The sequence below is a fragment of the Cherax quadricarinatus genome, chromosome 8 (genome assembly GCF_038502225.1).
Source record: "Cherax quadricarinatus isolate ZL_2023a chromosome 8, ASM3850222v1, whole genome shotgun sequence".
NCBI lineage: Eukaryota > Metazoa > Arthropoda > Malacostraca > Decapoda > Parastacidae > Cherax > Cherax quadricarinatus.
In genome coordinates, this window is record NC_091299.1 from 49,865,072 (window position 1) to 49,888,460 (window position 23,389).

The window sequence follows — 23,389 nt, forward strand, 5'->3', positions numbered from 1 at the left end:
CTCTTTTATCACACCCTTTACTTCATCATTCCACCAATCACTCCTCTTTCCTCCTGCCCCCACCCTCCTATAACCACAAACTTCTGCCCCACATTCTAATACTGCATTTTTAAAACTATTCCAACCCTCTTCAACCCCCCCACTACTCATCTTTGCACTAGCCCACCTTTCTGCCAATAGTCGCTTATATCTCGCCCGAACTTCCTCCTCCCTTAGTTTATACACTTTCACCTCCCTCTTACTTGTTGTTGCCACCTTCCTCTTTTCCCATCTACCTCTTACTCTAACTGTAGCTACAACTAAATAATGATCTGACATATCAGTTGCCCCTCTATAAACATGTACATCCTGGAGCCTACCCATCAACCTTTTATCCACCTATACATAATCTAACAAACTACTTTCATTACGTGCTACATCATACCTTGTATATTTATTTCTCCTCTTTTACATAAAATATGTATTACTTATTACCAAATTTCTTTCTACACAAAGCTCAATTAATAGCTCCCCATTTACATTTACTCCTGGCACCCCAAATTTACCTACTACTCCCTCCATAACATTTTTACCCACTTTAGCATTGAAATCCCCAACCACACTTGATTCAAACCTCCCCACGCATTCACTCAACATTTCCCAGAATCTCTCTCTCTCCTCTACACTTCTTTCTTCTCCAGGTGCATACACGCTTACTATAACCCACTTTTCACATCCAATCTTTATTTTACTCCACATAATCCTTGAATTTATGCATTTGTAGTCCCTCTTTTCCTGCCATAGCTTATCCTTCAACATTATTGCTACTCCTTCTTTAGCTCTAACTCTATTTGAAACCCCTGACCTAATCCCATTTATTCCTCTCCATTGAAACTCTCCCACCCCCTTCAGCTTTGTTTCACTTAAAGCCAGGAGATCCAGCTTCTTCTCATTCATAACATCCACAATCATCTCTTTCTTATCATTTGCACAACATCCACGCACATTCAGACTTCCCACTTTGACAATTTTCTTCTTCTTTTTCTTTTTAGTAATCTTTACAGGAAAAGGGGTTACTCGCCCATTGTTCCCGGCATTTTAGTTGACTTTTACAACACGCATGGCTTACCAGGGAAATATTCTTATTTCACTTCCCCATGGATATAAAAGGAAAAGTAATAAGACCAAGAACTATTAAGATAAAATCAAAGAAAACTCAGATGAGTGTGTATAAATAAACGTGTACATGTATGTGTAGTGTGACCTAAGTGTAAGTAGAAGTAGCAAGACGTACCTGTAATCTTGCATATTTATGAGACAGACAAAAGACACCAGCAATACTACCATCATGTAAAACAATTACAGGCTTTCGTTTTACACTCACTTGGCAGGACGGTAGTACCTCCCTGGGTGGTTGCTGTCTACCAACCTACTACCTATAATATATATATATATATATATATATATATATATATATATATATATATATATATATATATATATATATATATATATATATATATATATATCGTGCCGAATATGTAGAACTGGTCAATTAGCAATAACTCATTTAAAATTAAGTCCTTTCTAAAATTTTCTCTTATACGTTTAGAGATATATTTTTTTCATTAACGTTAATGTAAACATTTATAATTTTGCACTAAAAGAATCTTAGAAAACTTACCTAACCTTATTATAACAAGAGTAACTTATTTTAGCCTAACCCAAATAAATATATTTTAGATTTGTTTACAATAATTTAACACTAAACAAACACAGTGAAATATAATTTTTCGTTAGGTTAAGAACGATTTTGGCGAAATTACTGCATACACAAGTTTTCGCTTGTCCTATATGGGAAGATGAGCGTTGCTATTTAAGCCAAGATCGCAAGTTCTGCCTATTCGGCACGACACACACAAACACACACACACATACACATACACACACACACACACACACACACACACACACACACATATATATATATATATATATATATATATATATATATATATATATATATATATATATATATATATATATATATATATGTATATATATATATATGTATATATATATATATATATATATATATATATATATATATATATATATATATATATATATATATATATATATATATATATATATATATATATATATATATATATATATATATATATATATATATATATATATATATATATATATATATATATATATATATATATATATATATATATATATATATATATATATATATATATATATATATATATATATATATATATATATATATATTTATATATATATATATATTCTTCTCACCGAGATAACTTTCGTCAACAACTGTCTGGCTGGGCGACTCCCAGAAGTTAAACTTTTCTTTTTTGGAGCCTCATTATATGCTTTGAAGAAGAAGGATGGGGGAATCAGACCCATTGCTGTTGGTAACACTCTTTGCCGTCTCGTTGCCAAAGCAGCAGCAAGAAACATTCGCCTAGAAGCTGCCAGTTTACTCCAGCTACACCAACTGGGCTTTGGGGTCTCTCCAGGCAGTGAAGCCTCAGCACCTGCGGCAAGGGCCTACATCAGGGACCTACCAGAAGACAAGGCCGTAGTCAAACTTGATTTTACAAATGCCTTTAATGTTGTGAAGAGAGATGTTGTCTTGCCGGCCGATTGGGATCCGTTCCCCAATCTTTTTCCCTTCATTTCAGCAGGCTACAACAAACCCTCAGTTCTTTTGTTTGGACAGCATGAAATTCTCTCATCAGAGGAATGTTTAGCAGGGTGACCCACTCGCTCCACTTCTCTTCTGCTTGGCAGTAAGAGAACTAGCTTTCAGCCTATGCAGCTAGCTCAACATCTGGTACCTGGATGATGGCAGCCTGTTAGAGGACCTACAACAGGTGAAAACACAGGGAAAAGACTTGGGACTAATCCTCAATCCCTCCAAGTGTGAAATCATCACAACGAACCATGAAATAATCAGTGCCGTGGAGGAACCCTCCCGGAAGTCTTTACTACCACTCCGTCCAACAGTACTCTTTTGGGCCCACCGCTGGGTCACCAGGCCATCGACACTGTTCTCAAGGACAAATTGAATGACCTGATGAGAATTAATGAGAGAATAAGCGATCTTGATGTTCATGATGCTGTGTATCTCCTCACAAGGTGTCTTAATATGCCAAGACTCACTTCCTGAGGTGTGCACCCTCTTTTGACAACCCAACACTCGATGAAAATGACACACAAGTCAGATCAAACTTTAAGAAGGCACTGAACCTGTCACTAGAGGATCGGCAATGGGATCACGCAACCCTCCCAGTGCGACTGGGAGGCATAGGGGTGCACAAAGCAACGCATACAGCTTTATCTGCTTTTCTGTTTTCGTGTTTGGCTTCCAGTGCATTAGTCAAGAAGATCGTCCATGAACGCTTGAGAGACATGGTAGGAGCTCAAGACCCCACGTTTACTGAAGCAGCGATGCGGTGGGACACCCTTTCAGACTCCTCCAGTAGATCAGCTCCTCCCAAAGAGCACAGACAGTCCCACTGGGACAAACCGATCATGGAAAAAATCGCCAACACAATGCTCACCAACGCTTCAGGTTAGGACAAAGCTCGTCTCCTAGCGATGAAGGCACCACACTCAGGAGATTTCCTTCTAGCTATTCCCAATTCCTCCCTGGGCACTCGGTTCGACCCACAGGCCATTCAGATTGATGTATAATTTCACCTAGTTTCCCTCATCCTCACCGAACATAAGTGCATTTGCGGCAGGGCGACGTCTGATCAATTCGGACTTCATGGTTTCGTGTGTCAAACATCAGAAGGGAAGTATGCCAAACATGAGGAGGTCAATGACATAAAGAGAAGCCTCGCCACAGCCCGTTGCCCAGGTCAACGGGAATCCCAAGTGCAGAGGTCTAACGGAAGTCAAAAGCGTTCTGATGGAGCCACTATGCTACCCTGGAGGAATGGACAGCAGATTACCTGGGACTACACCTGCACCACCCCATTGGCAGACACCTGCTTGCCATACTCCGTAGCTGAAGGGGGTGAAGCTGCCAGCCACAGGGAGACCCAGAAGATCCGCAAATATGAAGACCTTCCCCCTTGCTATAACTTCATCACAAAAGGGTCGGATATCCTTGCAGAATGGGGCAAATGTGCTTTAAAGCTCCTCAAAGAGCTGGGTGAAACGTCATCATAGAAACCAAGGGCCACACGGAGACTAGTTTCCTCTTTCAGAGACTCAGTGTCGCGATCCAGAGAGAGAAGGCCTGCATCATTCTGGGCACGCGACCCACTGCCGAGGAGCTGGACGAAGTATTCGAGATGTAGCTCTGAGTTGTTATCTATGTTGTTTTACTCCATATTGTGTTTTTGTCAATGTATTTTGTCAATGTATCTTGTTTTTAAATAAAGCATATGTAGAATATATAAGGGTTACCTGGAGGTTACCTGGAGGTTATTCCGGGGATCAACGCCCCCGCGGCCCGGTCCATGACCAGGCCTCCCGATGGATCAGGGCCTGATCAACTAGGCTGTTACTGCTGGCCGCACGCAGTCCAACGTACGAGCCACAGCCAGGCTGATCCGGCACTGACTTTAGGTATCTGTCCAGCTCTCTCTTGAAGGCAGCCAGGGGTTTATTGGCAATTCCCCTAATGCTTGATGGGAGGTTGTTAAACAGTTTTGGGCCCCGGACACTTATGGTACCTTATGGTTACCTTAGTGTACCAATGGCGCCCCTACTTTTTATTGGGGGCATTTTCCATCGTCTGCCCAGTCTTTTACTTTCGTAGGGAGTGATTTCTGTGTGCAGATTTGAGACCATTCCTTCCAAGATTTTCCAAGTGTAGATTATGATATATCTCTCCCTCCTGCGTTCCAACGAGTACAAGTCAAGTGCTTCCAAGCGTTCCCAGTAGTTAAGGTGCTTGACAGAACTTATACGTGCAATAAAGGATCTCTGTACACTCTCTAGATCTGCGATTTCACCTGCTTTGAATGGAGATGTTAATGTACAGCAGTATTCCAGCCTAGAGAGAACAAGTGATTTGAAAAGGATCATCATGGGCTTGGCATCTCTCGTTTTGAAAGTTCTCATTTTCCATCCTATCATTTTCTTTGCACGTGCGATCGTGGCACTGTTGTGATCCTTGAAAGTGAGATCCTCAGACATTACTACTCCCAGGTCCCTTACATTAGTTTTCCGCTCTATTGTATGGCCGGAGTCAGTAGTATACTCTGTTCTAGTTATTATCTCCTTCAGTTTTCCATAACGGAGTAGTTGGAATTTGTCCTCATTGAACATCATATTGTTTACCGTTGCCCACTGGAAAACTTTGTTTATATCTTCTTGGAGGTTAACCGCGTCCTCAGCAGATGACAGCCTCATGCAGATCCTAGTATCATCCGCAAAGGATGATACGGTGCTGTGGTGTATATCTCTGTTTATGTCTGATGTGAGGATAAGGAATAAGATGGGGGCGAGTACTGTGCTTTCTGGAACAGAGCTCTTCACTATGGCAGCCTCCGATTTAACTCTGTTGACCACTACTCTTTGTGTTCGATTTGTTAGGAAGTTGAAGATCCATCTCCCCACTTTCCCAGTTATTCCTTTAGCACGTATTTTATGGGCTATTACGCCATGATCGCATTTGTCAAATGCTTTTGCAAAGTTTGTGTATATTGCATCTGCATTCTGATTTTCTTCCAGTGCATCCAAGGCCATGTCATAGTGATCCAGTAGTTGTGAGAGGCAGGAGCGACCTGCCCTGAACCCATGTTGCCCTGGATTGTGCAGATTTTGGGAATCCAGGTGATTTGCAATCCTGCTTCTTAGCACTCTTTCAAAGATTTTTATGATGTGGGACGTCAGAGCTATTGGTCTATAGTTCTTAGCTAATGCTTTGCTGCCACCTTTATGGAGTGGGGCTATATCCGTTGTTTTAAGTGACTGTGGAATTTCACCCATGTCCAAGCTTCTCCTCCATAGTGTACTTAGGGCACGCGAGAGGGGTTTCTTGCAGTTCTTAATGAAAACAGAGTTCCACGAGTCTGGGCCCGGGGCTGAGTGCATAGGCATGTTGTCAATGGCTTTTTCGAAATCTATCGGAGTTAGGGTAATGTCGGTAATCTGGCATACATTTATGGAGTTTTGAGGCTCATTCATGAAGAAATCATTTGGGTCGTCGATCCTCAGACCGATTAGTGTTTCACTAAACACAGAGTCGTGCTGGGATTTCAATATTTCACTCATTTCCTTGTTGTCATCTGTGTAAGTCCCATCCTGTCTGAGTAAGGGCCCGATACTAGATGTGGTATTTACCTTGTTTTTGGCATATGAAAAGAAATATTTTGAATTTCTTTCAATTTCACTAATAGTTTTAAGCTCCTCCTGCCTCTCCTGGTTCCTGTAAGAGTCATTTAGCTTAAGTTCGATAGTTTCCACTTCCCTGGTCAGCGCCTCCTTTCGTGTATCAGATGTTCTAGCACTCCTGAGGAGCTCAGTGACTCTTCGTCGTCTTCTGTAGAGGGAGCGTCTTTTTCTCTCCAGTTTACTCCTGCTCTTCTTCCTTCTTAGGGGAATGTGCCTAGAACATGCTTCGGCTACCAGGAAGTTGATCCTTTCAAGGCACTGGTTTGGATCCATGTCATTTAAGACATCTTCCCAACATGTTTCGTTTAGGACATGGTTTACCTGGTCCCAGTTGATGTTCTTGTTGTTGAAGTTGTATTTTGTGAAGACACCTTCACAGGTACATGCATTCTGCTGATCAGGACCCCTATGCATGTACGTCTGGACTTCGATTAGGTTGTGATCGGAATTAGTTGTTTTTGATATTCTTATGTCTCTTGTCAGGTCCTCATTATTTGTGAAGATAAGGTCAAGTGTGTTTTCTAGTCTTGTTGGCTCCACTATCTGCTGGCTTAAGGTGTGTTTTTCGCAGAGACTTAGTAGCTCATATGTGTGTGACCTTTCATCTGCGCTACCTCCGGGGATTGGCAAGAGAAAATTTTCAAACAGCTTCAGGGAGAACCTTGAGTTTTCCCTGATGCAATTTATTCTTTTCTCTGAGGATGAGGGTCCTCAAGACAGTTCTAGACGTGGTACCTCCCTATATAAATAATATATATATATATATATATATATATATATATATATATATATATATATATATATGTCGTGCCAAATAGGTAAAATTGGTAAAGCAGTGACAACTCGTCTAAAATTTAATCCTTTCCAAAAAATTTTCTTATACGTTTAAAAATATTTTAATTTATGTTAATGTAAAAAAATAATGATTTTATACCAAAAGAACCTTAGAAAACTTACCTAACCCTATAACAAGCGCAGTTTAATTCAGCTTAATCCAAATAAATATATTTTAGATAAATTTACAATAATTTAATAATAAGGAAACAGAAAGAAATATATTTTTCCGCTATGTTCAGAATGACTTTTGGGAAATTATTGCATACAAAAATTTTTGCTTGCCTTATTCGGCAAGTAGAGCGTTGCTATTTAAGCCAAAATCGTAAGTTTACATAATTACTAGCAATAGTAATTATGAAAGAAAATGATTACCATGAAAAAAATGAATAATCTCTTAGATGATACTGAAACCTATTCTAAACTTAGAAAGAATCCCTTAGAAACCGTTAGCAGCAATTTCAATAAAACAATAAAACTTCTACTAAAAGGCAAAGATGAATTAATTAAACAATTTACTTCCACTAATCCATCTTTACCTTACATGTATGGACTAATAAAAACACACAAACCAGGTAATTCAATCAGACCAATTATTAGCTATTTAGGATCAGTATAAATTATCCAAATGGCTTGTTGACGTTTTGAGCCCTATTGTTGGCAAAATTTCTAACTTCAATGTTAAAAACAACTTAGATTTAGTTGATAAATTAAGCTCCTTGACTGACTTAAATGATTTTAACATGGTTAGTTTTGATGTTACTTCCTTGTTTACGAAAGTTCCTGTTGATGATTTATTAAGTTCCTTATCTGAAGAACTCGTTAATTATAATTTACCATTACCAGTTCCTACTATCATTAAACTTATTAAACTTTGCATTGTTGATGCAAAATTTGTATTTAATGATAAGTTTTACACTCAGAAATTTGTTATGGCAATGGGAAATCCTCTTTCACCTGTTCTTAGTAATCTATACATGGAATTTTTTTAAACAAGATTGCTTAACACAATCCTCCTTAATAGAGCTAAATGGTTCAGATATGTTGATGATTATTTTATGTCTTATGCCCAAGAATGTAGATATACACCATTTCCTTGGCAAATTAAATAGCTTAGCCCATTCTATAAACTTTACTGTTGAGTTTAAGGAAAATACCTCATTGCCTTTTCTAGATGTTTTAATTATTAAGAGTAATAATAAATTCAAATTTAAAATTTACAGAAAACCTACAAATAACTGTTCCTATGTACGCTATTATTCTTCCCATCAAGATAAAGTTAAACTGTCTGTTTTCTCATCAATGTTTTTGAGACCTTGACGTATTTGTAGTCCAGAGTTCATAGATGAAGAAATATCCAAAATTTATGAAATAGCCAATGATCTGAAATACCCGAGAAATGTAATTGATAAATCATTTAAAATTCCTAGAAATACTTTTTACAACCCAAAAAGGGACAACCAATCTTATTCAACTAAAAATATGTTGGTTCTCCCTTACCATGAAAACTTGGTTGATATACCTTCTCTTCTTAAGACTTTTATTATTAAAGTTGTATTTAAAAATCTTGATACAGTAAAAAAACTTTTGATAAAGAATTCCCCCCAAAATGCTGACGGATGTGTCTATAAGATTCCTTGTAAAATTTGCGATAAAGTTTATTACGGTCAAACTGGTAAAAATCTCGAACTTAGATTAAAACAACATAAATATAAACATCAAAATGGTATACTATACCGACAGGTTGTTAGGTAAGACACATATGCAACAGTTAGACAACTTTATTCCGAAACGTTTCGCCTACACAGTAGGCTTCTTCAGTCGAATACAGAAAGTAGGCAGGAACAGTACAGAGGTGAAGACGATGTAATCAGTCCATCACCCTTAAAGTCATAGAATTTGAGGTTGTTGTTCAGTTCCATAGTCAGGAACTATCAGATAGTTCCTGACTATGGAACTGAACTTCTCCAGGCCGAGGGACTGACAACCTCAAATTCTACGACTTTAAGGGTGATGGACTGATTACATCGTCTTCACATCTGTACTGTTCCTGCCTACTTTCTGTATTCGACTGAAGAAGCCTACTGTGTAGGCGAAACGTTTCGGAATAAAGTTGTCTAACTGTTGCATATGTGTCTTACCTAACAACATAAATATAAATGAACATCAAAATGGTATACAATACCAACATAAATATAGCATTAGAACTGGACAAGATTCCAATGCTCTATTTATTCATGTAAGAGATTTTAACCATCCAATTGATTTTCAAAAAGCTGAGAAAGTTGTATCAAGCAAGACCATGGTCGACAAAAATATAATTGAATCTTGTTTCATAAAAAACAGTTTTGAAAATAACGTGAATATTTCCTTAGGTTTATATAAATTAGATTCATTTATAATTAATAAAATTTGGTTAGAGTTTAATAATACATTGGACAAATAATAAACCTTATTTCTTGGGTAGAATAATTTGTTAGTGGGATGTCGTGAGGACCTGTCTAGTTGGACCAGCGGACCTACTGCAGTGTTCCTCTTTTCTTATGAATCCGGTATTGTCCCGCGTCAGGTGTTTCTTTGTTGTGGGAGTTGACTGTGAGGTGTGGTCTAAGCCCTTTAATTGCCTTCCTTTGATGTATTACTTTCATAGTTCCTTGACAATGTGGGTAGTCACGAATGCGCTTGGAATTTCACTACTCTTTCACAGCGGTTGTTTTGCATATTTTAAAATCACCTGTTTACTGTGATCTTTTTGCATATTATATATATATATATATATATATATATATATATATATATATATATATATATATATATATATATATATATATATATATATATATATATATATATATATATATATATATATATATATATCGTGCCTAATAGGTAAAAACTGATCAGTTAGTAAGAACTCATTTAAAATTAAGTCCTTTCAAAAAATTTCTCTGATACGTTGAAAGATATATTTTTTCATTAATATTAATGTAACAAAATTTAATTTTGCACCAAAAGTATCTTAGAAAATTTACCTAACCTTTTTATAACAAGCGCAATTTATTTTAACCTAATCCTACTAAATATATTTTAAATATTTTTACAGTAATTTAATACTAAACAAGCACAATGAAATATATTTTTTTTCGTTAGGCACCCTTACAGTACAGTTATCAAGCAGCAACATCAGCACCCTTCATTCAGAGTGCAGCACTGTACTTCCTATCTCCAGGACTTACGTCCGGTCTGCCGGTTTCCCTGAATCCCTTCATAAATGTTACCATGCTGACACTCCAATAGAATGTCAAGTCCTAAAAACCATTTGTCTCCATTCGCTCCTATCAAACATGCTCACTCGTGTTTGCTGAAAGTCCAAGCCCCTTGCACACAAAACCTCCTGTACCCCAACGCTCCAACCTTTCCTAGGCCGACCCCTACCCCGCCTTCCCTCCACTACAGATTTATACACTCTCGAAATCATTCTCTTTTGTTCCACCCTCTCTACATGTTCGAACCACCTCAACAACCCCTCCTCAACCTTTTGGATGATAGTTTTGGTAATCCCGCACCTCCTTCTATTTTCCAAACTTTGAATTCTCCGCATTATATTCACACGACACATTGTCTTCAGACACGACATAACTTCTGCCTCCAGACTTCTCCTTGCTGTAAAAGTCACCACCTATTCTTCACACCCACACAAGAGCGCTGGTATAACTATACATTCAAACATTCCTCTCTTTTCTTCCATGGACAAAGTTCTTTTCCTCCACAGACTCCACAGTTCACCACTCACGGTATTTGCCTTGTCAGTTCTACGATTCACCTCATCTTTCAAAGACTCATCTACTAACACATCCACTCCTAAATAACTGAATGCATTCACCTCCTCCATATTCTTTCCCTCGAATCTGATATCCCATCTTTCGTTACCTATTTTTTTTGTTATCCTCATCACCTTATTCTTTCCTATATTCAATTTTAATTTTTTTATACATATCCTACCAAACTCATCCACCAACCTCTGCAACTTCAAAAGCACAGTATAATCAGGAAAGAGCAACTGTCACAACTCCCACATTGAGTTAGATTCATTATATTTTCACCTCACACCTCTTGCCAACACTCAAGCCTTCACTTCTTTTACAACTCCATCTATAAATATATTGAACAACCACGGTGACATCACACATCCTTGTCTTAGTGCTAATTTTACTGGGAAATAATCTCCCTCTCTACTACACATTCTAACCTCAGCCTCACTATCCTCGTAAAAACTCTTCACTACATTCAGTAACTTACCTCCTATTCCATACACTTGCATTATCTACCACATTGCCTCCCTATCCACCTGGTCTAAATTAAAGTTTATCTGTTCAGCACAAATAGGTAAAATTGGCCAATTAGCAAGAACTCATTTAAAATTAAGTCCTTTCTAAAATTTTCTCTTATGCCTTTAAAGATATATTTTTTTCATATATGTTAATGTAAAAAATTATTAATTTTGTACCAAAAGAACCTTAGAAAACTTACCTAAACTTATTTTAACAAGCGCAATTTAATTTAGCCTAATCTATAATTTTACAATAATTAAATAATAAACATGATGAAATATTATTTTTCGTTACGTTCAGAATGATTTTTACGAAATTATTGCATACACAAATTTTCGCTTGGGTAACACTTGCAATTTTGCCTTAAATAGCAACATTCTTCATGCCGAATAAGGCAAGCGAAAACTTGTGTATGAAATAATTTTGTAAAAATCATTGTGAACCTAACGAAAAAAATATATATTTCGTTGTGTTTTTTATTGTTAAATTTTTGTAAACTTATCTAATATATATTTTGCTGGATTTGGTTAAATTGCGCTTTTTATAATAAGGTTAGGTAAGTTTTCTAAGGTTCTTTTGGTACAAAATTATTATCTATAAACGTATAAGAGAAAATTTTAGAAAGGACTTAATTGTAAATGAGTTATTGCTAATTGACCAATTTTACCTATTCGGCACGACATATATATCATCTTTGTGCCATTTATCCTTTTTTTCTTTAACTTTATTTAGCATATTTTTTATATGGTAATTGACCTTTCTACTCTGTTTTATCTCCCTCTTTCTTTCTCTCCTTTAATATTTTCCTAGCCTCTATATTATTCACAATTAGTTTAACCTTTACTGCTACGTACTGTTCACTTTTTGTTAATTAAGTATTATCAGCTCTTTTATTATATATTTTCTCCTTCCCTCTGTAAGTTTTCCTCTCCAACAAAATCATCATTCCCTCTCTCTCTCTCACCTGGTGGAGGGTAGACAGTTGTGGGAAGCGGCAGGGCAGGTGGGCCACGTCTCCTTCATTAACATTGACATCAACAACACTGTTGTTCTCCAGGTTGAGTTCTGGCAGCACGTGTCTGATGTCCCACACTGGGTCCTCTGTCACAGGCGCTCCTGCAACATCCAAACCTCTCTTAATATTATTATTATTTTTAATTATTATTATTATTATTATTATTATTATTATTATTTAAATATTATTATTATTATTATTATTATTATTATTATTATTATTATTATTATTATTTAAATATTATTATTATTATTATTATTATTATTATTATTATTATTATTATTATTATTATTATTATTATTATTATTATTATTATTATTATTATTACGTATTATTATTATAATTGTTATCTTTATTATTAGCGATAATAATAATATTATTGTTATTTTTATTAATATAAACAAGTGATCAATTAATAAACTGTTTGTTGCAGTTTATTACTTATAATACCAAGGCTGCAAAAATTCTTAACTGTCTTACATACTCCAGAAGACGAAGGTAAAAAAAAAAATCTCTCAAAAACCATTATCAAGTCTGGGTTTGAGACTGGTCCAAGCTGGAGCACATTTAAATTTAGGTTTTAGCTTCTTCTATGAAGGATAAGAGTAAAAGGGAAGACATATTGAGCTCAGTGTTTTAAAGGAGTCTTGTTTTACTTGGGCGTGGTGAGGGAACTCAAGCTGCTGGAATAAACTCTGCTGAGAATTAATGTACACAATCTTCTTGCAGCTTGTGAGTGGATTACAGCACAGAGCAACATAAACCATTTATATTAATGAATGTTTACACACACATACCGAACATCTTTATTTAAAGATCTTTCTTCAAACAGTGGTTTTATCGATTCAATACAGAGGTAGCAATTTGAAGGTGATGAAACTGAAGGCTCTAGAAAATGAGATAATCAGTCCCACAGCCTTAAGTCAGTGTTGTTAGTACCTTAGTCTTAAGGACACTTAATCTCAAACGTCCCTGATCATGTCACTGTCTCTAAGCTGATCTCATTGTCTATCTATTCATCTCTCTGTTTCTGTGATCATCTCACTGTTCTCTGTTCGTGTCTCTGTCTCTGCTCAGCTCGCTATCTCTTTGATAATCTCACTGTCTCCCTACTCACTTCGTTTTCTGTTCATATCACTGTCTCCCTTCTCATCTCATTGTTTTTCTGTTCATTTCATTTTGTCTCTGCTCATTTCACCGTCTCCCTGCACATGTCATTGTCTCCCTGCTCATGTTACTGTTTCCATGCTTATGTCACTGTCTTTCTGTTCATTTCACTTTCCCTGTTCATCTCACTGTCTCCCTGCTCATGTTACTATGCCTATTCATGTCACTGTCTCCATGCTTATTATACTATCTCTCTGTTCGTCTCACTGTCTCCCTGCTTATGTCACTGTCACCCTATTCATGTCACTGTACCCATGCACATGTAAGTATGTTCCTCATGTTACAGTCTCTCTATTCATGTCTCTGTCTCCATACTCATGTCACTTTCACCCTAATCATGTCGCTCTCACTCTACTCGTGTTACTGTCTCCCTGATCACCTCACTGTCTCTCTTCTCATCTCTCTGTCGATTTCGATGATCCGAAAAAAAGACCAGTTTCCCACTGAAATCCAGCCTTCCTGGTTGACCTTGTAAAATTCTACGGACATCGTTTACAAACTTCAGTATTTTTTAGTATTTTTTAGTATTTTTTTCTCAGGCACTTGGGACAGCCGGTCATTAATTCAGGCAGAGCGCTTGTCTTTCCTGTTTTTTGTCCTCCAAGGTTTCAGTATTATAATGAGAAAGACTCTTGTAACTTGCTTTAGACTTTGATAGTTGGTATATTTTAGTTAGAGGAAGATTTTGAATGATACCGGAAAGTGGGAGCTAATTTCAAAATTGTATTAGTGAAAATTGGGCAGATGTATAAGTGGGATGATTTCAGGACCCCTCCTCTGATCCTCATCGGACTTTCAACAAAGATGTTGACTACTTTGATTTTTATTAAAAAAAAAGCTAGCAGTGTATCTCTTCTGCAAGATAACTTGAGAATGACTCTTTAGATGGGCTTCATGCATTGAAAACTGAGCTGTCTAATTTAATGGACTGAAAATTTCAATATTAAGCCTTGTTAGAAATGTTGAAAATTTATACCTACTTAGTTCAACAGTTAATATTATTGGTTACCATCTTATACCTGGGCAATGTTTTTTCCAGTTTGACTTCAAACTTAAAGTACAGATACATTTTGCTCGGACAAGAGTTAACAGATTATGCCACCGAAGTGGCAAGCTTATTGTGGTTCCCATATCCATCCTGTGGACGGTAGTGCAAGAGCATATACATACACAAAAGGCCTTTGAACTAGGCACCAAAACGGTTAACAAGAGTACATCTACATTTATATCTACAGTTCACTCATCTGTTACAAGCCAAATTAGGAAATTTGCTTAATATAAATGGTATTTTATTTTCATTAATAAGATATCTTGACATGTCACAAAGGTTATAATACTGAAATTTCTATATATCTCAATACATGGGCAAATAAGCACATAGTGTTCAAGATAGTGACCAAGGTTTATATAAGTCTTATTTTCCCGATTAAATAAAGAAATAAGAAATTGGTTCACTGTGCAATGGAGATTGCTTTTCTTGATTGATATTTGTCTGTTACGTTATAAGAGAGATGGGAAGAATGGAGAGGAAAAGGACTCTGGTAGGGTAGAGCAGTGAAAAAAAGACTAGAGAGAGACAGTAAGATATCAAAAATGTTAAATATCCTGTCAACTTTGGGAGAGTTATAAGAGAATTATTTTTTGTCACACCCTTACAGCTGTAAGGGTGTAAATTTTGTTGAGCAAATTGGGATACTGGTTTCTGTGCAATAAGTTACGAATGCCTATAGTGAACTGGCTTCAAACCTTCCATAATGATTGTCTTAAAAAGATGCGGTACTACTTTGACCGACAATAATTAATCACACGTCAGTCCATCAAGCTCACTTCCGTCCCATCCATCTCAAATCCAAACAATTCTCCCTTACGACAAGGCTGTTTACTTACCAGGGTGTGGGCTGGTTGAATATTCTGAGCCAGCTGTCTAGAACGGCTCTAACTGTTGCTTGGACTCACAATATAAGCCGACAGGTTTACCCGTGCAATACAGATTTACGCAAATCCTAACACCTAGGGGTACACTGACAGCCTACCTGCTGTGGAGTTTGGCGGAGTTGTTCTTGGTCTCGAAGCCTTCCAGATATCTATTCCATCTGAACTTCATTAATGAGTAACTAATACTCGCACAGGAGGTTTAATGCCAGATTTCTTACGTTCTCTTCACTCTCGAAAACCCGGTTAATTAGTTGGCTACCATTTTGATACTGCCGGTTACAAGCCTCCTAGAGCGCAAGCCAACTATGGTGTAAGTTAGTAAGTATATGGAGAACGACATTGTCGTTATTAAGCTACTTACACTTGTATTCTTAACCTAACTTAACTCTGTAAGCTACAATATTAGACTAGGTTCTAGCTTAAGGCAAATTATCGTTACAATTAAGGTTTAGAGCAGAGGCCTGGCAACGTCGAAATACGTTACCAGCCATCTTCCTCTCTCAGCCCCTTCTCTCACACGGAAAGCTCAGGTATTTCCACAATGATAACTGTCTGCATTAAAAGCTAATGCTGCAGTCTGATGTACCAGGGATGGGATTCTTGGATTCATACGATATTTCTGAAGTATCGTGAAACGACCAAGTTACTTCTGGATATTATTTTTTCCCAAACGGAGGTGTTAAACTCTTAAGGGTAGTTATACAGCACCAAAGATTTCGTTAAATGGAGAGTAAACTCTAGCTCCTTGAATCAAGAGCCCTTCAATTGCGTCAAGACACCCTGACTGATGTGACATTGTTCTCTAGGAACATCGGGAGATGTTCAAAGTAAATTTGAAAAGCTGAATTCACCTTTACGAAAATGTTGACCATCCTGGTTATGTTCAGAGGCTGGATGGAATGTTGACTTGCAGACACAAACAAGAACATCCTGGTTATGTTCAGAGGCTGGATGGAATGTTGACTTGCAGACACAAACAAGAACATCCTGGTTATGTTCAGAGGCTGGATGGAATGTTGACTTGCAGACACAAACAAGAACATCCTGGTTATGTTCAGACGCTGGATGGAATGTTGACTTGCAGACACAAACAAGAACATCCTGGTTATGTTCAGACGCTGGATGGAATGTTGACTTGCAGACACAAACAAGAATTGCAGAATTATCTTATTTCTGAACACAGTTTGCCTCTACGTACAACTTTGACTAGTCGTGACTTGATCAATATATAAAAAAAAATTCTATACAACAAAAAAATCTTATAGTGGATAAATGATTTCGTTGCATTACTCTCCGTCTTCCTTCACCTGTTTGACAGCTGTTCATTACCCTCAGTCTTCCTTCACCTGTTTGACAGCTGTTCATTACCCTCAGTCTTCCTTCACCTGTTTGACAGCTGTTCATTACCCTCAGTCTTCCTTCACCTGTTTGACAGCTGTTCATTACCCTCAGTCTTCCTTCACCTGTTTGACAGCTGTTCATTACCCTCAGTCTTCCTTCACCTGTTTGACAGCTGTTCATTACCCTCACTCTTCTTTCACCTGTTTGACAGCTGTTCGTTGCCCTCAGTCTTCCTTCACCTGTTTGACAGCTGTTCATTACCCTCAGTCTTCCTTCACCTGTTTGACAGCTGTTCATTACCCTCAGTCTTCCTTCACCTGTTTGACAGCTGTTCATTGCCCTCAGTCTTCCTTCACCTGTTTGACAGCTGTTCATTACGCTCAGTCTTTCTTCACCTGTTTGACAGCTGTTCATTACCCTCAGTCTTCCTTCACCTGTTTGACAGCTGTTCATTACCCTCAGTCTTCCTTCAACAGTTTGACAGCTGTTCATTACCCTCAGTCTTCCTTCACCTGTTTGACAGCTGTTCACTACTCTCAGTCTGCTTTCGCCTGTTTGACAGCTGTTTATTACCCTATGTCTTCTTTCGCCTGTTTGACAGCTGTTCATTACACTCAGTCTTCTTTCGCCTGTTTGACATCTGTTCATTACCCTCAGTCTTCCATCACCTGTTTGACAGCTGATCGTTACCCTCAGTCTACATTCACCTGTTTGACAGCTGTTCATTACCCTCAATTTTCCTTCACCTGTTTGACAGCTGTTCATTACCGTCAGTCTACAATCACCTGTTTGACAGCTGTTTATTACCCTCAGTCTTCCTTCACCTGTTTGAAAGCTGTTCATTACCCTCAGTCTTCCTTCACCTGTTTGACAGCTGTTCATTATCCTCAGTCTACATTCACCTGTTTGACAGCTGTTCATTTCCCAGTCTTTCTTCACCTGTTTGACAGCTGTTCATTACCGTCAGTTTTCCTTCATCTGTTTGACAGCTGTTCATTACCCTCAGTCTTCCTTCACCTGTTTGACAGCTGTTCATTACCCTCAGTCTACATTCACCTATTTGACAGCTGTTCATTACCCTCAGTCTTCTTTCACATGTTTGACAGCTGTTCATTACCCTCAGTCTTCCTTCACCTGTTTGACAGCTGTTCATTATTTTCAGTTTTCCTTCATCTGTTTGACAGCTGTTCATTACCCTCAGTCTTCCTTCGCCTGTTTGACAGCTGTTCATTATCCTCAGTGTTCCTTCACCTGTTTGACAGCTGTTTATTACCCTCAGTCTTCTTCCACCTGTTTGACAGCTGTTCATTACCCTCAGTGTTCTTTCACCTGTTTGACAGCTGTTCATTACCCTCAGTCTTCCTTCACCTGTTTGACAGCGGTTCATTACCCTCAGTCTTCCTTCACCTGTTTGACAGCTGTTCATTATCCTCAGTGTTCCTTCACCTGTTTGACAGCTGTTCATTACCCTAAGTCTTCTTTCGCCTGTTTGGCAGCTGTTCATTACCCTCAGTCTTCCTTCACCTGTTTGACAGCTGCTCATTACCCTCAGTCTTATTTCGCCTGTTTGACAGCTGTTCATTACCCTCGGTCTTCCTTCACCTGTTTGACAGCTGTTCATTACCCTAAGTCTTCTTTCGCCTGTTTGGCAGCTGTTCATTACCCTCGGTCTTCCTTCACCTGTTTGACAGCTGTTCGTTACCCTCAATCTTCCTTCACCTGTTTGACAGCTGTTCGTTACCCTCAATCTTCCTTCACCTGTTTGACAGCTGTTCTTTACCCTCAATTTTCCTTCACCTGTTTGACAGATTCTCATTACCCTCAGTTTTCTTTCGCCTGTTTGACAGCTGTTCATTACCCTCGGTCTTCCTTCACCTGTTTGACAGCTGTTCGTTACCCTCAATCTTCCTTCACCTGTTTGACAGCTGTTCATTACCCTAAGTCTTCTTTCGCCTGTTTGACAGCTGTTCATTACCCTCGGTCTTCCTTCACCTGTTTGACAGCTGTTCGTTATTCCTCAATCTTCCTTCACCTGTTTGAGAGCGGTTCATTACCCTCAGTCTTCCTTCGCCTGTTTGACAGCTGTTCTTTACCCTCAGTTTTCCTTCACCTGTTTGACAGATTCTCATTACCCTCAGTTTTCTTTCGCCTGTTTGACAGCTGTTCATTACCCTCGGTCTTCCTTCACCTGTTTGACAGCTGTTCGTTGCCCTCAGTCTTCCTTCACCTGTTTGACAGCTGTTCATTACCCTCAATTTTCCTTAACCTGTTTGACAGCTGTTCATTTCCCTCAATTATACTTCACCTGTTTGACAGCTGTTCGTTACCCTCAGTCTTCTTTCGCCTGTTTGACAGCTGTTCATTACCCTCAGTCTACCTTCCCCTGTTTGACAGGTGTTCTTTACCCTCAGTATTCCTTCACCTGTTTGACAGCTGTTCATTAACCTTAGTCTTCCTTCACCTGTTTGACAGCTGTTCATTACCCTCAGTCTTTCTTCACCTGTTTGACAGCTGTTCATTACCCTCAGTCTTCCTTCTCCTGTTTGACAGCTGTTCATTTCCCTCAATTTTACTTCACCTGTTTGACAGCTGTTCATTACCCTCAGTCTTCTTTCGCCTGTTTGAAAGCTGTTCATTACCCTCAGTCTTTCTTCACCTGTTTGACAGCTGTTCATTACCCTCAGTCTTCCTTCTCCTGTTTGACAGCTGTTCATTTCCCTCAATTTTACTTCACCTGTTTGACAGCTGTTCATTACCCTCAGTCTTCCTTCTCCTGTTTGACAGCTGTTCATTTCCCTCAATTTTACTTCACCTGTTTGACAGCTGTTCATTACCCTCAGTCTTCCTTCATCTGTTTGACAGCTGTTCATTACCCTCAGTCTTCCTTCTCCTGTTTGACAGCTGTTCATTACCCTCAGTCTTCCTTCATCTGTTTGACAGCTGTTCATTACCCTCAGTCTTCCTTCACCTGTTTGACAGCTGTTCATTACCCTCAGTCTTCCTTCACCTGTTTGACAGCTGTTCATTACCCTCAGTCTTTCTTCACCTGTTTGACAGCTGTTCATTACCCTCAGTCTTCCTTCACCTGTTTGACAGCTGATCATTACCCTCAATTTTCCTTCACCTGTTTGACAGCTGTTCATTACCCTCAGTCTTCTTTCGCCTGTTTGACAGCTGTTCATTACCGTCAGTCTACAATCACCTGTTTGACAGCTGTTCATTACCCTCAGTCTTCTTTCGCCTGTTTGACATCTGTTCATTACCCTCAGTCTTCCTTCACCTGTTTGACAGCTGTTCATTACCCTCAGTCTTCCTTCACCTGTTTGACAGCTGTTCATTACCCTCAGTCTTCCTTCACCTGTTTGACAGCTGTTCATTACCCTCAGTCTTCTTTCGCCTGTTTGACAGCTGTTCATTACCCTCAGTCTTCTTTCGCCTGTTTGACAGCTGTTCATTACCCTCAGTTTTCCGACACCTGTTTAACAGCTGTTCATTACCCTCAATTTTCCTTCACCTGTTTGACAGCTGTTCATTACACTCGGTCTTCTTTCACCTGTTTGACAGCTGTTTATTACCCTCAGTCTTCCTTCACCTGTTTGACACCTGTTCTTTACCCTCAGTTTTCTTTCGCCTGTTTGACAGCTGTTCATTACCCTCAATTTTCCTCCACCTTTTTGACAGCTGTTCATTACCCACAGTTTTCTTTCGCCTGTTTGACAGCTGTTCATTATTCTCAGTCCTCAGTCTTCCTTCACCTGTTTGACAGCTGTTCATTACCCTGAGTCTTCCTTCACCTGTTTAACAGCTGTTCATTATCCTCAATTTTCCTTCACTTGTTTGACATCTGTTCATTACCCTCAGTCTTCCTTCACCTGTTTGACAGCTGTTCATTACCCTGAGTCTTCCTTCACCTGTTTAACAGCTGTTCGTTTCCCTCATTCTTCCTTCACCTGTTTGACAGCTGTTCATTACCCTCGGTCTTCCTTCACCTTTTTGACAGCTGTTCATTACCCTCGGTCTTCTTTCACCTGTTTGACAGCTATTCATTACCCTCAGTCTTCCTTCACCTGTTTGACAGCTGTTCATTACCCCTCAGTCTTCTTTCGCCTGTGTGACAGCTGTTCATTACCCTCAGTCTTCTTTCACCTGCTTGACAGCTGTTCGTTGCCCTCAGTCTTCCTTCACCTGTTTGACAGCTGCTCATTACCCTCAATTTTCCTTCACCTGTTTGACAGCTGTTCATTACCCTCAGTCTTCTTTCGCCTGTTTGACAGCTGTTCATTACCCTCAGTCTTCCTTCACCTGTTTGACAGCTGTTCATTACCCTCAGTTTTCCTTCACATTTTTTACAGCTGTTCTTTACCCTCAGTCTTCTTTCGCCTGTTTGACAGCTGTTTTTTACCCTCAGTCTTCCTTCACCTGTTTGACAGCTTGTTAGGTAAGACACATATGCAACAGTTAGGTATCTTTATTTTGAAACGTTTCGCCTACACAGTAGGCTTCTTCAGTCGAGTACAGAAAAGTTGATAGAAGCAAAAGATACCCTTGTGTTGCAGTGTCAGACACTGCAGCAGACTTGTACAGACTTGAAATCAACTTCGACAACCTCTACTAGTGAGAATGGATGGATTTGAGAGGGACCTGACCTCTCAGCGTCTACATTCTTACCTCTACTAGTGACCTACGTCTCACCTCCTGGCGGTATATAAGGCTCCGTCCTATCACTTCAACTCCATATTGTTTCAGACTATGGCACAATGCTCTTCTCCAGACTGAGGGACTGACCACCTCAAAACTTCAAGGGAGATGGACTGATTACATCGTCTTCAAGTCTCTTCTGCTTCTATCAACTTTTTTGTACTCGACTGAAGAAGCCTACTGTGTCGGAGAAACGTTTCGAAATAAAGATACCTAACTGTTGCATATGTGTCTTACCTAACAACCTGTTGGTATTTTTTATACCATTTTATTGTTTGACAGCTGTTCATTACCCTCAGTCTTCCTTCTATGTCTACCTCCCATCCTCTTGAACTCCACCAATCATTACTCTACAGCCCACTTTCATCCCTTCTGTGCCCAGGCAGCAGCCTTCTGTACCCCACCTGCATCCCTATGTACCCAATGAGTATTCTTCTCTAACACACCAGCACCCTCATGTACCCACCAGGATCCTTCTGCACCCACCAGCATCTTTCCATACGCCAATTGCATCTTACCCTATCTTACCACTTTCCTTACTTACTCCACCAGAATCCTTCTATACCCACTAGCCTCATGTACCCCACCTTTATAATTATGTACCCCACTAACATCCTCTACCATAGAACCGTTTTTTATCAATCCAGTATCCTTCGGTACCCAACCAGCATTTTCCTATACCCTACTAGCTTTCTGTACCCCTATATTCTACAACCATTCTTCTGTACATCACAAGCATCATTCTTTACTCATCTGTACTTTATCGTCATCGATCTCTACTTCTCCAGTATCCTTCTGTAACTCTCGAATATCTTTCTGTTCCCACTAGCATCCTTCTGTACCCCACCAGCATCCTTATGTAACCCGCCAACATCCTTACATAATCCAGCAGAATACCCCAATAGCATCCTCCTACTGTGCTCAACTTGTACCCTTCAATTTCGAATAGCATCCATCCCTACTATAATCATGTACCCACTAACATCCTTCTGTATCCCACAGCATCCTTCTGTACCCCACCAGCATCTTCTTCTACACTTCCAGCATTCCTCTGTACCCACGTCATCCTTCTGTAACCACCAGCATCCTTCTTTTATCACCAGCATTCTTCTTTAACCACTGTCATCCTTCTGTACGTCAGCATCTTTCTCTAGCCCACCAACATTCCTCTGTACCTACATCATCCTTCTGTAACCACCACTATCCTTCTTTAACTACAAGCATCCATCTTTAACCACCAGCATCCTTCTGTAACTACCAGCATCCTTCTTTAACCACCAGCATACCTCTGTACTCATCAATGTCTTTCTGTAACAGCTAGCATCAATCTGTACCTTTCTGTATCCTTCTCTACTCATGAGCAACTGTACTACGTACACTATCGTCCTTCAGTACACTCCAGCATTCTACCGTACGCCACCAGCATCCTTCTGTATCCCACCAGCATTCTTCTGTACCTCACCAGTATCCTTTTGTACTTGCCAGCATCCTTCTGTATTTACCTTCATCTTTCTAATAATCTTTGGGAATCTTCCATGTCTCTCCTGAAACCTTTCAAGTCTTTCCTGCAACCTTCCATATCTCTCCTGCAATCTTCAATGTCCCTCCTGCAATTTTTTTGTCTCTCCTGCAACCTTCCATGTCACTCTTGCAATCTTCCATTTCCCTCCTGCAATCTTCCATCCCTCTTGCA

At 39.0% G+C, this 23,389-nt stretch overlaps 1 protein-coding gene across 1 annotated transcript in view; it reads right to left on the bottom strand.

Moving 5' to 3' along the window:
• The window catches only part of LOC128685522 (opioid-binding protein/cell adhesion molecule-like), a 516,529-nt gene that overhangs the window by 238,331 nt on the left and 254,809 nt on the right, over window positions 1–23,389 (bottom strand). Inside the window, exon 2 of the mRNA XM_070083057.1 lies at window positions 12,505–12,656. Within this exon, the coding sequence (XP_069939158.1) occupies window positions 12,505–12,656 (152 nt within the window). The remainder of the gene's footprint in view (window positions 1–12,504; window positions 12,657–23,389) is intronic.